At 48.7% G+C, this 17921-nt stretch overlaps 1 protein-coding gene across 1 annotated transcript in view; it reads left to right on the forward strand.

Annotated features, from left to right (window-relative positions):
• Nucleotides 1-9662, forward strand: part of LOC142777397 (uncharacterized) — a 58200-nt gene extending 48538 nt beyond the window's left edge. The window contains exon 6 of the mRNA XM_075881746.1: nucleotides 8222-9662. Within this exon, the coding sequence (XP_075737861.1) occupies nucleotides 8222-8370 (149 nt within the window). The 3' untranslated portion in view covers nucleotides 8371-9662. The remainder of the gene's footprint in view (nucleotides 1-8221) is intronic.
• The last annotated feature ends 8259 nt before the right edge of the window (nucleotides 9663-17921 follow it).

The raw sequence follows: 17921 nt of genomic DNA on the forward strand, positions 1-17921 counted from the left end.
TTCGAAGTCCAGAAAGCTCGAACTCATTGGACTGGAGCACCTGGTTGACCTCGTTGATGATTCTTGTGTTCATCGATCGCCGCGAGGCCCGCTTGCTCTTCGCTCGCTCCATGTCGGTCTAGCTCGCAGCGCAGCTCACCCACACCAGGAATGAAAGGCTCGGGTCGTTGTAGGCTTGATTCCCGGGTCGTCGGCACCAAAAATCGATGTGGGAAAACCACGCTTCGGAGTTTAAAGGCACCAAATGAAGGAGACGCAAACGCCAGCATCCATGGTAAAAGAGCGTGTTCTATTTCGGCTGGTCTCTTCCTCTTCCTCGTCGTTCTCCTTCTCTTGGTGCGCGCGCTATTCGCGCGGGAGGTTCAAACAATTTCCAACACCATAGGCAGCAATACCGTAATTTATATGACTATGAATGAATGCGTGATAAAGTGAAAGGAGAGCAGAAGTAGACAGACAATGTCTAGCTTTTATTAGTGCTCTTATGCCGAAAGAAGTTCTTTTCCTAACTTGTGATATATGACTGTGAAATTTTAGTTGTTCATTGAGATAGACACCGAGAAATGAAACGCAGTCGCTAGTCGAAATGAAGTGGGAGTCGAGGGTTACCTGAGGTGAAAATTGAAGTCGTCTTTGAGGAGAACGGAAAACCATGAATTTAGTTTTGTTTGGATTTAAAATCAAGTGATTATTCTGACACCAAGTGACAATATTAGCTAAGGCAGTGTTTAATTTATTAGTTAACGTTGTTATAGATACAACCAAGTCTGAGATAGTAGTGTCATCAGCGTATAACATGCATTGTGAGGGTGAAGCGTGTAGAGGAAGATCATTAATATATAGGATGAATAATAATGGTCCAAAGATTGAACCCTGTGGCACCCCCTGATTAATTGTTTTAGTGTCTGAAAACTTGCCAGATAAATAAACTGTTTGCTTTCTGTCACACAAGTAGTTTTTCAGAAGGATTAACGCTGGCCCTGTTATTCCATAGGCTTCTAATTTTTTTAGTAACATACCGTGATTAATTGTATCAAAAGCCTTTGAAAAATCTAAGAATACGGATCCAACAATGAGTCCTTTGTCTATGGAACTTTTAATGTAGTCTGTTAATGAGATTACCGCCAAGTCGGTTGAGCTACCAGAACGGAAACCGAATTGGCGGTCGTTCAAGAGATTAAATTTTTTTAGGTAGCTATTCAGGCGACTAACAAATAGTTTCTCAATTATTTTGCTGACGGATGATAAGATAGAAATAGGTCGGTAATTGGAAATAATTGACCTATCACCTTTCTTAAAAATGGGTATGACTTTTGTGTTCTTAAGGGTGCGTGGAAAAATTCCAGTTCTAAAGATGCTGTTAATTATGCTGGCCAGCGTTGGAGAGATTAACTGGCCTACCATTTTTAGGTGACGTGCATGAATGTCATCTAATCCAGGACAGGTATCTTTAAGGCTCTTGATAGTGGTGAAAACTTCTTCTGATGTTACAGGGAAAAGAAAAAACGAAAAATTAACTCGACTCATGCTACATTCAGCGCCCGTGTGATCCTGATTGTAAATTTCAAAAAAGAAGTCACTGAAAGCATTAGCTATTTCAAGCGCGTCATCGTACGTACAGTCATTATACATAATTTTTGAGATTGAAGTGTGACACGTTGTTCTGTTTAGGAATGTGTTGAGCAACTCCCATTTTCTTTTAGAATTGTTCTGGCGACTTATAAATTCTTTTTCGTAATAACTTTTCTTAGCCTTTTTGAGCAAAGAATTTAAGATGTTGCAGTACTTTTTGTATCTTGATGCCAATTTCAGATTGAAAGGTCGCTTCTTTGTTTTTTTGTATAAGTTTTCTTTTTTACGCATGCTTTTAAGAAGACCCTTGGTTATCCAAGGACATCGAGGTGAATTGTAACGCCGTTTACATTTGCTAATAATTGTATTCCGAGACACGGCTTCTCGAAAAAAATCGCAGAAACTTTCGAGTGTATATTCAGGATCTTGCACCTGATCAACTTCAGACCAATCGATATTACTCATATCTTCTATAAAGCTGCTCTTATCGAATACTTTGGCTAAGTATCGTGTACTGTCCGAGCTGGTCGACGAGTTAAAGATGATGAAAATAGGATAATGATCGCTAATATCAGTTTTAATCACCCCCGAGATAGGTGCAGGAGTGATGTTAGTTAATGCGTGGTCTAGAAGCGTTTCTCTTCCATAAAGAGTGCATCTTGTTGGCGACGTTATGAGTTGCTCGTAACCAAATCCACTAAAGCAATCAGTATAATTTACACACAGCCTGTTGTCGATATCTAACAAATTGATATTGATATCACCCACTATGAGAACGTGTTTATTTTCTGCAGCTAATATGTTGAAAATGCGATCGAGGTGAATCATAAATTCAGATGAACATGATGATGGCGAACGGTATATACAGCCCAAAACAAATTTTTTTGAATCAACGGACAAAAAGGAATGATCAAGTTCAATCCATACCGACTCACACTGCGCAATAGGTATACTAATGTCGCCCCTTCTAGTGTAGGGGATTTTATCGGAAATAAATATAGCTGATCCTCCATGACAATCATTTGAGCGGTGACAGTATTCTGATTGATAAGACGGAAATCCAAACATGTTAGTATCAGCTTGACAAAGCCAGGTTTCGGTTTTGCGTATGAAAGAAAATGGAACAGAAAGGGAAGTAAGAAAGCTACTAATATTATCGTGATTACGCCGAAGGCTTCTTGCATTCAAGTGAACGAGGCAAGGATTGTTGTCAGATATCAAAGATCGTACATTAGTGGGCGACAGAGAAGCCATGTTTCCCATATATGTTGCATTTCATGGTCGTAGTCAGAAAAGAAGGAAATCTATGTGAAAATGCGCAGATCTGAGTCTGCGAGAATGCGAAACACCCTGCTGTCGTTAGTCTTTCGCGCCTTTATCTGGCAGTTTTCTGTCCACAGAAAGGACCACCTTTTTTCTTTCTTCAACGCAAGAGCCCTAGAAAACAACTTTTTGTTCTCGAGAGTCAAGTGATCCTTTACATACACGGCCCGATCAGTCGCATTACCGAAGCCGATCTGGGATGTGTGAATCCGAGCTTTTCGCGCCTTCTTAACAAATTCATTTTTCTTCTCGCGACAAACAAAACGTGCAATGATATTTTTTTCGCCAGATTTTGCAGCAACACGGTGAACACAATCAATGTCATCAGTCGAGACAGGACAGCCTATTGCTTGCCCAACCTGCTCAAGAATGGCTGCGCATTCTTCTCCTTGAGTACATAAGACGCCCTTTATTTCAACGTTGTTCATTCTGGAATACTGATCAAAGTCTGCCAGTTTTTTTCTGAGGGCTTCATTTTAATTAGCAAGGGCTTTGTTTGCAGCAATAAGCTCGTCCTGTCTTGCACGTATTGCATCGTATTCCTTACTTAGAAATTCCACTGTATCGCAAAGCGAACCATGTTCGTCGATAGAACGGTTCTTGATTTTTTCTAGTAGCCTTCCTGTTAGGTCATTCACGAGGTCCTCCAACTTGTTTTCAAACTTTGTCTCGAGCGATTCGAGCCTTTTCGCGAGTTCAACATTTGATGGCATTCTAGTTTACGACAAGACAACAAACCAAAATGCACAATGGCTCAGCAGCAGCCGTGGTGAAGCTATTTTACAGAAAATACCTTAAAATGGAGCGCAACCAACCTGCAGATACAAGAAGAGGCGTTTACGGGATGTTGACTTTGCCGCGGACTGCTGCTGAATGTGGCGACGACGCTGTTCGCAGAGTCTTTTATAGCCCTTGTGGAGCGGCTAGCTTACTGCGCAAGTCCAGAGTGCCGCCAACAGAGGCTTGTCAGTCGATTCGAACGTCCTTCTGTCCACGTGGAAACTGATACGGTGATCGTCAATGCTACACCCTGCAGATACAAGAAGAGGCGTTTACGGGATGTTGACTTTGCCGCGGACTGCTGCTGAATGTGGCGACGACGCTGTTCGCAGAGTCTTTTATAGCCCTTGTGGAGCGGCTAGCTTACTGCGCAGGTCGAGAGTGCCGCCAACAGAGGCTTGTCAGTCGATTCGAACGTCCTTCTGTCCACGTGGAAACTGATACGGTGATCGTCACTGCTACACCCTGCAGATACAAGAAGAGGCGTTTACGGGATGTTGACTTTGCCGCGGACTGCTGCTGAATGTCAATTGATGAACTTAGCGTTATGGAACAACTTATTTTTTCTCTGGCATATGCTTCCAGAACACGAAGGAGCCCTCATATTTTAACCTCACAAACAAATCATATTCTGCCATAAATCTTGGTATTTCGTCGCCGACACTTTTATCTTAGTTTAAATGGAGCATTTTAAAAATCCATATGGGAGTGACTGTTTTTTCATACTGCTAAATACGCTGAAACAAAATGACATTCCTCCACAAGTTTCTTGGTGGAAACTCGACTCAGCCAATTGGGAAGATTACTGAGTTCTTACACACGTGACATGGGCTGTGATGAGGACGCAAGTGTACAAAACGTCAGGCATATAACCAACCCTTTAGCTTGGCTGAACTACAGACATCGCTAAACTGCTGCAGTAATTCTGCTCCAGGCTCTGATTGTGTCGTCTATGAATTGTTGAGCCTGCTACCTTCTGAAACACAAAAAACGCTCCTTACAACTCCTTATGGTTCTCATGTGAAATTCCTAGTTCTTGGAAAGAAGCCATTGTTATCGCCATTTTAAAACAGGGAACGGATCCATCTTCGGTCGGAAGGTATAGGCTGATAGCCATAACTAGTTGACTGTGTGGCCTTTTGGAATGTGCAAAACGTCACCGAAGATGTTTTCTTTGGTACTCAACTCATTGTCAGGTGCATTTCGATCACTCCAGAAATGCAGAGGGGACCTGTATAACTAGGCAGCCAGGACAGCAAAACAACACTTTCCAGGTTATCTCTCAGCCATGCGGGCCCAAAGGGCTTGAGGCGAGCCGACGGACCTAAAGAATACGCTGTTCTATCGCTTTCTGGAGACCTCTGGAAGCGCGGAAAAGTCAAAGTCCTTTCACACGTCCTAGCGGTGCCAATACAAGGGGGCCGATCACAACAGTATTAAGAGGTATGCGATTCCAAAGATGAATACTAAGAAGAGAGCTGTAAATCTGTCATAGTGCAATCTTATTTTTGGTGAAAGAAAGTTATTTTGCTCTGAAAACCTGGTATATTATATTCTTGTTGGTAAGGACATGGTGAGGAATACAGTCTAATAATATTTCAACATGAATGAGATTGCATGTGGTGAGAGACAATCTTTGATAAAACAACTCTTGAATCGGTAGAATGTGCAGCTATTAATAGATGGGTATAGAATGGGAATGCAATCTCATTATGTTTATTGCCTCGTTTTGAAGGTGCTGAAGTGCTCAAAGACAGCTGTGATGAAAGACAGCTGGCGATCACAGAATGAATTTCTTGTTTGATCTTCATCGTCATTTCAGACACAAAGGAAAAGTATGTGTCTACTATTCGCTATGTCTTATGAAGCGATGTACTTCCAATTGAAGCGACGGGTTACTGTCCCGGTTTTCCCCGTGCTCACCAGCAGCCGCACATTGGAGTCTTCTGCCTCGTATCGATGCTCGCTTTCACGCTAGTTGTTTTACAACGGTTGGTGCATGCAGCGGACATTTTGAACTACACTTTGCTTCAGCAGGCATATTCTGTGAAACAAAATTGTTTCTTTCACCTGCTCCGGCGACGCACCCACACTGGCTGCTGGCAGCTCGGTGCCGGCAACGTAGTGAAGCCTTTTGCTTATCGCTTCGAAGTTGTAACCGGTCACTCTCCAGGAAGCAACCACAGACGATGACACCAGCTTAATTTTGTTACCTCTGACAGTGTTCTTCATAGCTCTTCGTGATTCGGCACTGAAAAGAAAAAATATCCTCGAGGTTTTGCTCTCGGAAGCGCATGGCTGCTAAGTAACAAAAGGAGCATGGAAGATCGATCAGTGCAATTAGACACGTACAGTGCAAGCTTCTTACACTGCCTGTCTGCTCAAGGGCCTCCAGTCAACAAACGCCAACGTTTTACCGAAATTAGCGTGACAACTTTTGTCTGGCTTTCTTTTTCTTTTTCTGAGAGCAGGCCATTTCATTCATTCAAAGAATGCTTTTCTCTCTCTCGTCTTATGCAGCTCTCAGTTCCAGTGAAGGCGTGTTGACTGAAAATAAGCCATGGGGTGCGACAATATCGCCCAATCAGTGAAAAAAAAAAACACCTTTGGATTGAATAAGTGGATGCGAAAGTGACCGAAGCAGCTGGAACTTGCAGTCACGTGATAAAGAACTCTCAAATGGTGGTTCACAATCACGTGCTAGAAAACTCCCCACGAAGTACAACTGGATTTTGGCATCCTTTTACTATGTCCCTCAGAGGTGGAAATAAAACTATTGTTGAATTTCATTGGCAGAGTCTCAGCAAGTTTTTGTGCTTCTTTTGGAGCAAGTGTGTTCCAATGGAAGAGTGAGGGCAGGAGTTATGTTTCATTGAGAGAGTCAAAGTGAATTCCAAGCGGGAGTGACAGCAAGGAGCAGGAAAAATTGCTCCGTTAAGATTGGCAGAATGCACCAGAACTCGGTGCAACGCACTCCCTCCAACACGTTCGCCCACTTAGTGGGGTCGCTGCTGTACATGTTTCCATGTTTCCTGACAACTCCGAGTCAGAAAGTTCCAGTTCTTACGAGCAGTTGACCGGATTGTGTCACAGACACTGAAACTACTATAGAGGAATGGAAAGCCTACATGCAAGGTATTCTGGGCAGCTCATGCACTTTCGCTTCCTTCTTGTTTCCATGCTTGCTCCAGCGGTGCAAATTGCTTTCCAATCACTGATTTGCAGGCGTTGCTCTGCACCAGAGTCAAGTGCTCCCTCACAGAGTCCATGGGCTGCTCCGACTTTGCCATTGGAATTCAACATAATTCATGTACCGCCTTTTACTCCAACATGAGGTACAGTAGTAACTTTAGATGCAAGTGAGTTTTCAGATGTCATGAGCGGCAAAATCCCCAATCTTGGATAGTTTTTGCTTACATTGTGTAGCAAAAAAGGTGGCTATGCGCCGCACAGTGTGTAGAGCGATCGCAGACAAGCGAATACACTGTTCCTGGCTCTGGCAGTCTCTCTGTAGATAGAACACCAAAAAGGCCCCACGAGGCCAATATCGAAATCATGTTTGCCTAGTGTTGTACCAGGTGGTCGTCAATTCAGGCTGGCCATTAGAGGGTGCGTGAGTTCATGGATTGCAGGTAAGTCTAAATTATGCTGAATAAGATCGCCACCACTTGAAAGGAAACAGTATGGACTATTGGGCATGTCAGCTTTAAGAGCTTGTTTTGGCCTATTTTAGTGCATTGCTTCCACTGAATAGTCGATATTGATAGACATGGAAACTACTACACAACAAAATACATGAACTTAAAGGAAGCCACCCAGCACACATTTTCAAGTAAATTTAATGTGCCATTGTATCTGTTTATGTACTAACACACTATACATTACACATGCATCCACAAGAACGAAAAAAGGACGGCACAGGCATGTACACAAGAAACAGTTACGGCTTGCAAGATGCCGCCGCCATGAAGATGTGTCAGTTAGTGCCAGTGGTAACACACATCACGCAACTTCAAAATTGCCTCAGTAGGAAACAATCGTGCAATAATTAAAGGAGACAGCCACAATCTCCACTGCTTGTTGTATTCAATGTGCAGTGCTTTTTGCATTCATGTGTGTGCATGCGTAATGTATATTGTAGAAGTATATGATCAAATTCAGTGGGACAATAAGATTAGTTTAAGGTTTGCGCTGGGTGCGTCATCCTTGTTCGTGTTTTCTTCCTAAAGTTATCACTTTCCAGCTTTTCCAAAATGCTGCTCTCACAAAGGCTTCAATATTTGACAAATTAGGCTCGTCAGCATCGCTGTTATGCACAGCATCGTGTTGTAGTGATTAGTGCCATCATAGGCATAATGTGGTCTGATGTGCCTCTCAGTCACACTGCCTGCTCAATGTTTTTCCTGTCATTGATGTGGGTATCTTTATGGTTCATATAAATGATCAACTTGCCCGGGCTACTTATTACCTGATCTAAGAAGGGATACTTAGTGCATGAGCGTGCTTGCTTGTGCTTTTATTGATTGATGGTCATCATCTCTTCTAGGGACTTCCCCAGCTGTCCCCTATGCCAGCGACTTTTATCAGACCAGTGCAGCGATTGTCGAGGACATGCCGCCCAGTTACGAGGAGGCAGTGAAAGGTGCACAGATCTTGCCACCACCATCATACATGGAGCACAAGCCTGATGAATAGGCTTTACTAAAATGCCTTCCCGCTTGGCAAATATTGTGATGCGCTCTCAAGAGACTTGTCTGCATGACAGCCAGTGTACATTGCGAGGCATGATTCTTCTTTGTACATATTTCAAGGGTCATGTAGTGCCAGGCATCATCTATACAATTCCAGGAGCAGCTATCAAGAAAAATGTTTGTGTTGCTTGTCCCTGCTTTAAAGGGACACTAAAGGCAAATAACACTTTATGTAATAGCAAAAGGTTTGAAAATTTTCAAAACTTATATATCAACAGCAGTAATAAAAAATTAGGTCAATGAAGGACACCATGTTTGCCACCAGTGGCAACATTTATAGAACCTGTAAATGTTGACTAGTGGGACACTTTGTATTGAGCCTGATGACATTAAGAGTCCCGAGTACAATTAACCATTAGTATCTAAACTTTTTATTATAAAAATAGCATTTTATACATAACTGGCTTGGCAAATGGCATGGGTGATTCAAAAGTTCTGTTTTCTGTTTCGCTGTCACGTCTCGAAGGCAGCTTCTGCCAGGTAGTCGCATTATTATGGCTGTTTTCATCCATTTCTGCACCTCAAGGCCAAACAAAGCAGTCATCAGCCGCTTTCTGCATGCAGGGGATGAATGTTGGTCGGATTGGATTGCATAAGTGAAGGCTGTGAATTCTGTCTCAGTTCCGCGGCACGGTGCAGCAGCGGCGTAAACAGAATCTCACCGAACAGCGCCATCACACATACCCATGCAGAAACAGCGTCCATATTCTGGCACTAACAGCCAAATCGCATGAACTTTCCCGATGTTACACACTAATGGCCCATGTATCAGATAACTGCAGAAAACATTGCATTACAATGAAGCAGCAGCGGCCAGTAAAACAAGCATACCAGGAAGCACTATTGCGTGCATTTCCGGAGGAGTTTCACTGGTGGCAGATGATGGAATGTGCTTGTGTAGCGCCCGCTAAAAACAGCAGTGGCGAGTGCGTGTGTCACGAGGCCTTGAGAGGTGAATGGTTTTAATTGCGCTAACAGTATGCGGATCACTAATGTGCTGTTGTCTTTCAAACATTTACTTGGCTAGAAAGAAGCATATGACGTTTTTAGCATGGCGATTCAAAAGTGCATGCTGAGTTGTATTTTGCCTTTAGTGTCTCTTTAAGCACTTTGGAAATGCGAAAAGTTTCACCATTTTGACGTGTTCATAGGTGCCCTGAAAAAGCTTAAAATCTAAATTTCATCATGATAATGTGGTGCTTTTCAAAGAATAAATATTTCCCCATATTGTGTGAACTATGCTGAATACTTGTTTCTTCTCTGAAGTAATAATACTTGTTTCTTCTTTGAAATAATGTATATAACACTATTGTACCCTCATGTGTAAAGAAAAGATAATAGGCCAGTTGACACAATGAACAGCACCGACACTAATTCGCAGCTATACAATTACTGAGAACTATATATTGATAACTTGGGATTCTTGGTGTAGCGTTGTAACCCACCACCGCACAATCACTACAGTGCCCTTACTTGTAGTCCTCCTCGTGATTATGGGTTGCAATTAGTGGCACACCTTTGCTTTCTGAAATAGCAATTACAGATGCTCAAGCTGCAAAAAACACCGTGTCATTGCTGCTTTTATGCTGGCCAACTCAAAGGTGCAGAATTAAAGAGCCTCTAGTGATCAGCTACAAAAACGATAGTCTTGAAAAATTCGTGAACACGGGGCGTCAATGAAGTCGACGTTTCAACAACCGAACTTGTCTTCTCTAACTATACAAAGGGGACCAGTCAGCATTTCAGTGACTCCCCGTGTTCACCATCTCTTCAAACTTTTTTCTGAACTGCATTGCCAAATCAAATATTGTCGCAGATTTTGATATACATCGTCATAATATATTTGAGGCAACAATGTGTGCTACCATGTAACGACGTGAGGCTTTTTAAATTGCTTGTACTTTCGTGGCAGCTTTAAAAAAAGTCGCTGTTTTCCTGCAAAGGGGAAGCAGCGAATGTGCTAGCAACCAATTGAAATGTCATGCGAACAATGGCAAGCAGATCAAAACGTGCCCCGCGTTGCTCACGCAAAAACGACGCACGAAACGTACTCACAGGTACAGATGAACGCGAATAAGTGTCTCAGTTGTTACTTCGCTGTATCTCAAAAGCGCGCCCTTTTCGCAAACGGAGACTGTGCAGCGAGTGCAGTGACTTTTGTGGGTTCGGTAACTACAACATAATCGCTCCGGTGAAAGCCCAAGACCTACGATTCTCCCCACCACGAGGTAAGCTCGCCCACGCGTAAGCGTCTGTGCCCCCTACCCACCGTGGGGCAAAGTTCGCGTGTGAAATGAACGCATTAACGCGCGTCACTGCATCGTGACTTTGAAAGCAGCGACACTCTCCTCCTCCGATCTTGTTTCTCCTTGGTCTCCTCTCCATCGCACTCTCTTTTCGAACGTGGCGTTACCTGCCTTCTGCGTAGCAGACGCCCTTTCGCGACGAGAGCTTTTGCTCGGCAGGCAGCGCGCTGAGAGCATTCGCTCCAGCCGTCTAACGAGTGTAACGTTGGCCCATGACAGCTCTGTTTAATGCCACGTGTAATGCGTACGTGTGATCAGGCCTCGATAGTCACTCGACGTTGTAGTGACCAGATGTTAACTTTGCGCGCACTACCCCTAAATATGTATGTTCTTAAATGAAAAAAAATTTAATTGTTAGTGAGGACCCCCGTCTTTTCTTAGCTCATCGTTTAGCGCGTCTCCGAATAGGTTTTACACTAAATAACAACGTTCATCTGCGGCTGTTACAGCTTACCTTTTCATTAGCTGGCGCGATAGCACTCGAAGGGACAATGCGACTGTCTTTTCTTACTGAGCGCATTGGTGGTGCAAGCTTCTATGTATATAGGATATACAAAAAAAGTCACAGCTTTGCCGCAAAGGCGAAGCATTGAACGTGATAGCAACAATTTGAAAGGTCACGCGCAAAATGGAAAGCAGATCGAAACGTGCCCCGCGTTTCTCGCGCTCAAATTACGCACGAAACGTACTCGCAGGTACGATTGCACGTGAATAAGCATCTCATTTGTTACTTCGCCGAGTCTGAAAAGCGCGTGTTTTTCCCGAACGGAGACTGCAATGATTGCAGTGATCTTTCTGCGCCCCGTAACTAGAGCAGAATCGTTCCACGTAAACCCCGAGGCCAGCCAAGGCGTACGATCATCCCCTCCTTGCCACCGCAAGATAAGGGCGCGCGAGGGAGCGTCGCTCCCCTTCTCTAAGGGTACGAGCACACTAGCGGGAAGCGTGCCGCCGCGTCATGACGCGCGTCTTCGCCGCCGAGCGGTGAAAAGCGGCATGCTGGCCACATCTGCGGGAGTCACGTGACAACAGTCTCGAGCGGTCTCGCAGCGGCTCGCGAGATTTCGCGCGCTTTTTCGTCGCCTGTTCTGAGCTCTCCGACTTTACGGTGCAATCGTGCGAACAGTGGCCGGCGACGACGATCTACTCGCAACGCTCAACGTTACCGTGATGGCGTGTATGCTGTTTCTTCAGCGTCGCCGCTCTCGAAATGCGCCGCGAAGTGAGTGAGTAAAACATACAATTCATTCGCGCTCAACATGCAATGAGCCACGCAATCGCCACTTACCTGTCAATCCAAACATAGATCCTATAATATCCCATCTGTTCATTTTTGCTTCGTTATCTTTATAATCAGGCATCGTTTTGTCATATAAGAAGGGGTAGAGTCTAATCTCCTCTAAAAAGCGTTCGGTGTCCATGCTGCCGTTGTCAGCGTGCTTCAGAAAACGACGGCGTGAGAAAAATGACAGCCGGAAAAAAAAAAAAAAGAAAACAAGGTCCGTGCGTTGCTATGGCAACTACCACGCACGTCGCTGATTGGCGCTTTGCTTGGGCGGCAGCGGCCCAAGCAAAGCGCCAAAGCGCCAAGCAAATTAGAGCGGGTGCTGCTGCGCGTTCTGGTGATGTTAAAGCCAGTTTATCCTGGGAAAGTAACGAGAGAGAGAGATTAATGAAAGAGGAAGAGACAAAAAGGACGCTATTTTCTGCCTCCCGTCGCGGGGGCACGGCTCAGCGCCTTTAGGGATCGGGGAAGGGGAAGTAAAGATGATAGGAAGAAGAGAGGAAGGAAAGAAAAAGTGAATGTCATGGCAAGAGAACGTCTTGTCAGTACAGTCAGTAGTGCGAGTGAAAAGAGTCCGTCTATAAGGCGGCGAGGTCCGCGCAAGCACAGAACTCGAGGAAGGCTCGAAGGGCTTTCGTCTTCGAGCGCGCGGGAAAAAGTATGTCTTCCATTGTTTCGGCAGGTAGTCCAAGCAGACGATAGCGGCTTACCAGTGCGCAACGCTCAGTGGCCAGGTCAGGGCAGGAGCAAACAATATGCTGCAGCGTTTCGTCATCACCGCACCTTCGGCACGCTGGCGATGAAGAGCGACCCGCGGAATACATGCGTGCCGCAGGCCAGACGCTGCCAGTACGCAGGCGAAGCAACAACCGCCGCTCGCATCTGTCCAGGCCGGTCTCCGGAAGGGATGGTGGAGGTTTGCCGCTTGCCACCCGTGTGTCAGGGTGGGCCGTTGGTAAGAGCTTCCGCAGTCGCTGCCGTGAGTAATCCGACTGGGTTACCGCCTTAGTGACTGGCGTGTCGCAGTGGTGTGCTGCCTTAGCGGCGGCGTCAGCCTCCTCGTTGCCAGCTATTCCAACGTGCGAGGGAAGCCAGTGGAGGGACAGGCGCACACCACTCTCTTTGATGGCGGTCAGTTTTGCGTGCAGCAACGCCACAGTTATGCCTGCTTGGTCTGGTTGGAGCAGCGCTTGTAGGGCTGGTCGGGAGTCGCACAGAATCGCCACAGGCAACTGGGGTAACGTGGCAGCAAGGTGGTCGGCTGCCAAGTGAAGGCCGGCCAATTCAGCTGCAGTGGAGCTGGCGTGAAAGGGAAGTCGGCAGCGGATGGTTGTCCCAGTCGATGGTATGACGCAGGCAGCCGCGGTCGAATGGGGGCTGTCCCGAACGGACCCGTCCGTGAATACCAGGAGCTGCCCCTTAAGTCTTTCATGAAGTTTCGCCACGGCTGCCTGATGGAGCTCGCATGCCGGTGTGCGCCTTTTTCTGAGGTTGTCCAGAGTTAATTGTACGTCCAGAGGCTGCTGGTGTGGTGGAGGGGGTTGGATTTGACTGGGGGGATCGGGGACCAGCTCTTCATAGAGAGCGCAGATCTGTGCCATCCGTGACGCTGGTCGGCTCCGCAGTCTCCGAAGGAGGGCAGCGCCCCCGAGGGCCCTGTGAAGGCGATCCACGTGATGCAGCGCCTGTCGTAGCATCAAGAGTGACAGAGGCCAGGTCTGGGCCTCCGCCAGGGTTGCAGCTATGGGTGACTGACGGGGAAGTCCCATGAAGCGCCGAATTGCCATGCGATGTTGCCGCTCCAGTTGCTCCTTGCGGTGTGGCGCTAGCTGCACCAAGGGCAGTGCATAAGTTTGCGCTGTCGTTGCAGCCCCTTCGTAGAGTCTTAGAGCCAGCCGTGAGGTGCACCCTTGGCCCCTGCTGAGCAGTTTGCTTACGGCAGTCTCGACCCTGGTGGCCTTGAGGACGGCGAGCTTAACGGCTGGTATCCAGGTAAGGCGGTGGTCGATCCTTAGCCCCAGGTACGTCACTGCATCGCTCCACGGGATAGGTCGGTCACCTAGCACAAGCCTTCGGACGGCCCTCCGCGCAGTGGCTCTGGGGTGAACCAGCAGTGCCTCCGTCTTCGTGGGCGAAACGTTCAGTCCGATTGCCTTGAAGAAAGAGACGACGGCATCCAAGGAGCGCTGCAGGGAACGCCTTATGGCCGTGAAGTTTTGCCTAGGCCCCTTAACCCACAGTGCCACATCGTCTGCGTACAAGGAGCACTGCGTGGGGTAACGCTTGTCTGCGGGCATCGCGGTCGGCAGCCCCGCTAGCACCAGGTTGAACAGAAAGGGGCTCAGGACGGAACCTTGTGGAACGCCTGCTGTCACTGGCCGTGGATCGCTGAGCGCGCGTCGTACTCTAACCCGGAGGGTGCGTTTTGCCAGAAAGGCACTGATAAAGGTACGTAGGCAGCTCACGATGCCGAGTGTGTCCAAAGCACTCTCTATCGCTATGTGAGGCAAGCTGTCAAAAGCGCTCTGTACATCCAGCAGGACGAGGAGGGCCACTTCGCCGTTGCGCTTGGCCTCCTCCAAGGTAGAGACGACGTCCGCGATCGAGTCTGCTGTGCATCGGTGGCGTCGGAAGCCCGTCTGCTGTTCTGGTAGGAAATCCTTTGCCCCCGCAATCCAATTTAGGCGTGCCAGTGCTATGGCTTCCATGAGCTTGCAGGCAGCAGAGGTGAGAGAAACGGGTCTGTAGGACGTAATGGCGGCACAAGGGCGGCGAGGTTTCCGGATCGGCACCACAACAGCGGTCAGCCAGGCTTCAGGTAGGTTGCCGCTCTGCCATATTTCATTAAAAGTCCTCAACAGGTGTCGTCGTGAGGCCATATCCAGGTTGCGCAGCATCTGGTATGTGATGCCGTCGGCACCAGGGGAACTGCGGCGCTTGGTTCTGGCTAGAGCAACGTTCAGTTCGTGTTCGAAAATAGGGTCCTGACACAGTGATGCGATCTGGCTGGCCGTCCAGGCAGGGTGATGACCTTGCGGTGGCTTGGGAGCAGGCGTGGCGATGAGGGCTGAAGGATTGGCTGGTGGGAGTTCTGTGAAGCGATCGGCCAGTCGCTCTGCCAGTTCTTTTTCACTAATGCCTAAGTAGATGGCCACCGCAATGACGGGTTGCCGCACCATTGGTCCAGTGACGAGGGATCGTAGAAGTCGCCATGCTTTTGCGCCACCTCTTGCCTGACTCAGGGAGAGGCAGATGCCTTGCCAGCTTTGCCGCCTGCGACGGTTGGCATGTCGCCGACATACCGCATCCACACGATTGAAGAGTGTACGTTGAGCTGGGTCATGGGATTTTAGGTACCTTCTCTCAGCCCTGCGCCTCGCAGCCCGTAAGTTCAAGTGATGGAGGTCTGGCACAGGGTGGTGCTCTGGCACCCTGGTCTGGATAGTTGCCGCCTGCGCTGCCACTGCTACCAGATTCAGGAAATCCTGATCCTCTGGGACGTCTCGAAGCTGCCTTCGAAAAGCCCGCCAATCGATCGTACTACACAGCCTCCTCCTTGGGATCTTTCCGCCCACAGGTGAGATGACGATCGGCAGGTGGTCTGAACCCCAGGAGTCAGGCTCCACTGCCCAATCGTACCGGTCCCCTTCACTGGCCAAGGTGACGTCAATGGCGGAGCATGACGGTCGTGCTGTTCTGCGGACGAAAGTGAAGGATCCGGTGTTCAAAACTTGTAGGCCCAGTTGATGGATAACGTCCACCAGATCCCTTCCTCGAGAGGAGCAGGTGCTACTCCCCCACATGGTGTGATGAGCATTCATGTCCCCACATATGAGGTAGTCTCTTCCGAATTTAGCCGTGAGCTGTAACAGCATGGAGGCGTCCCACCGCTGTCCAGGTCGCACATACACAGAGGCCACTGTCGTGTCCACACCGCGAAGCCGCACCGTCACGGCACAACACTCAAGAGCCCCTCCAGTGACATCAGCCACGTTTATGTGCACATGTGGTAGTTCTCGTCGCACGTACACTGCACAACGTGGTCGACCCTGGGGATGTGCACTCGCTATGCACGGCGCGTCCTGGCACGTGTCTAGAGTACACGACGTGATACTTTGGTAACCGATGTATCCGGGAAGTCGCAAGTCGGTCGCTGCTACGTACACTTCCTGCAAAGCAAGCACATCATACTCGCTCTGCAGGAGATGTGAGGAGAGGTCTGCATGCCGCCGCCGCAACGAGTGAGCGTTCCATTGAAGCACACACGGGCGGCGGCGGCGGTGGTTCTCTGCAGCATGCGGATGAGTGTCAGCCATGGTGGCTGCTATGAGGGTGCGCGCCACCTGCCTGAAGGCAGATGGAGCGCAGCTGGTTTTCAGGAGGCAGCAGGTCCGCAACTGCTCTTAACAGGAGCCTCAGGTTTGCATTTTCCTGGTCCACACGAGGCTGGGAAGGTACCTTCGCGGGTGGACGAGTCGTGGTAGAGTCTGGGTGCTTGAGACCAGCCGAAGGGCCCCGTTGTTGTACGCCTGTCTGGCCTGGATGGGTCGAGCTGACCGTCATCTTGGATGGTGATCCCACTGCGGCAGCATAGCTCTTGCCCGTGGTCTGCTTCAGCTGAGGACTATCAGTTACACTAGGGCTTGCCCGCAAGACTGCTTGAGCCTCGCGGTGAGGCAGGTAGGTGGGAGCTGATGCCTTGATGGTGGCCAGGCGCCGCTCTCTTTGCCAGAGCTGACAGTCTGCGGAATCAGCTGAATGTGGCCTGCCGCAGTGCAGGCATCTTAATTTGTTGGTGCAGTTGGCGTCTTTCCCATGGTGGCCACCACATCGCAGGCACCGCTCTGGTCCTCGGCAAGTGACGGCGATATGCCCATAGCGTCCGCACCGCCGGCACTGAAGCGGGCGAGGTCGGGATGGCCTCACTTCGAACACCATGCGAAAAAGGCGGACCCGGGTGGAAGGCACGGGAGAGGCGAACCGCAAGACTAGTGATGTCCCTTGTCGCCTGGCTGCAATCACCGGCACATCGGACGACACGGCGGCCAGGAGGGCTTCGTCGGTATAGTCGCCATCGACGCCTTGCACCACGCCACTGCTTTGTGAACGGTCAGCAGGGAGGCGGGCAGTCACGGGTATTCCTGCGAGCTCCGATGTTGCTAGTAGGCGATTCATCCATTCTGGTGTAGATGCGTCTGCTGCCACGATGTTCTTTTTCGTGTTTACTCTCACCTCCTTGACTCCGGGCAGCGCAGAGAGAGCTTGCGCAATGGCAAGACGAGAGGTGCGGTGAAAGGAGGCGCTGGCGTTTGCTGGTCGAAAAAGAATAGTGCCCGAGTCTAGCGACGATGAAGCAGAAGCCGGCATGGTGTGTTCAGTGGCGCGGACCCCTGCAGGAGCGGTCTGAGTCGCAGTGGGCGCATTAGAAGTCCCTGGAGCAACGTGGGCAAGCATAGCCGTCGATTCAGTGGCGGGACGAGGACCAGTGTGGGCAGCGGGTCCTTGAGATGTCGAGGCTCGCTGTCGGCGCTTCTTAGACTTGGAGAGGACGGTCTGAAACTCAGACTGACTGATTTCGTCAGTTGCGTGTGTGACGGCGTCTTCGTGGGCAACCGCATCATTTGACGTTGGGGTAAGACACGCAACTGTGGCACGTTCAGGCGCTACTGCGTGCATCTTCCGCGAGCCACCCTCATCGTCGCTGCCCGACTCGCTAGGACGCGAGCGCTTACGCGTTGACGTAGTATCCATGTCTGCAATATCAGGTTCCTCGTCTAACGGCAGTGGTACGTTCTGCGGAACGGTGACGTTCACGCACAGAATTGACCCGGCATCTTCGAGTTGGGCTGTATGATGCGCCGCTACAGCGGTCGAAGATGCTGTGGTGCTAGTGGTAGGGCTGGA

This window comes from Rhipicephalus microplus, chromosome X (genome assembly GCF_043290135.1).
Source record: "Rhipicephalus microplus isolate Deutch F79 chromosome X, USDA_Rmic, whole genome shotgun sequence".
NCBI classification, from domain to species: Eukaryota; Metazoa; Arthropoda; class Arachnida; order Ixodida; family Ixodidae; genus Rhipicephalus; species Rhipicephalus microplus.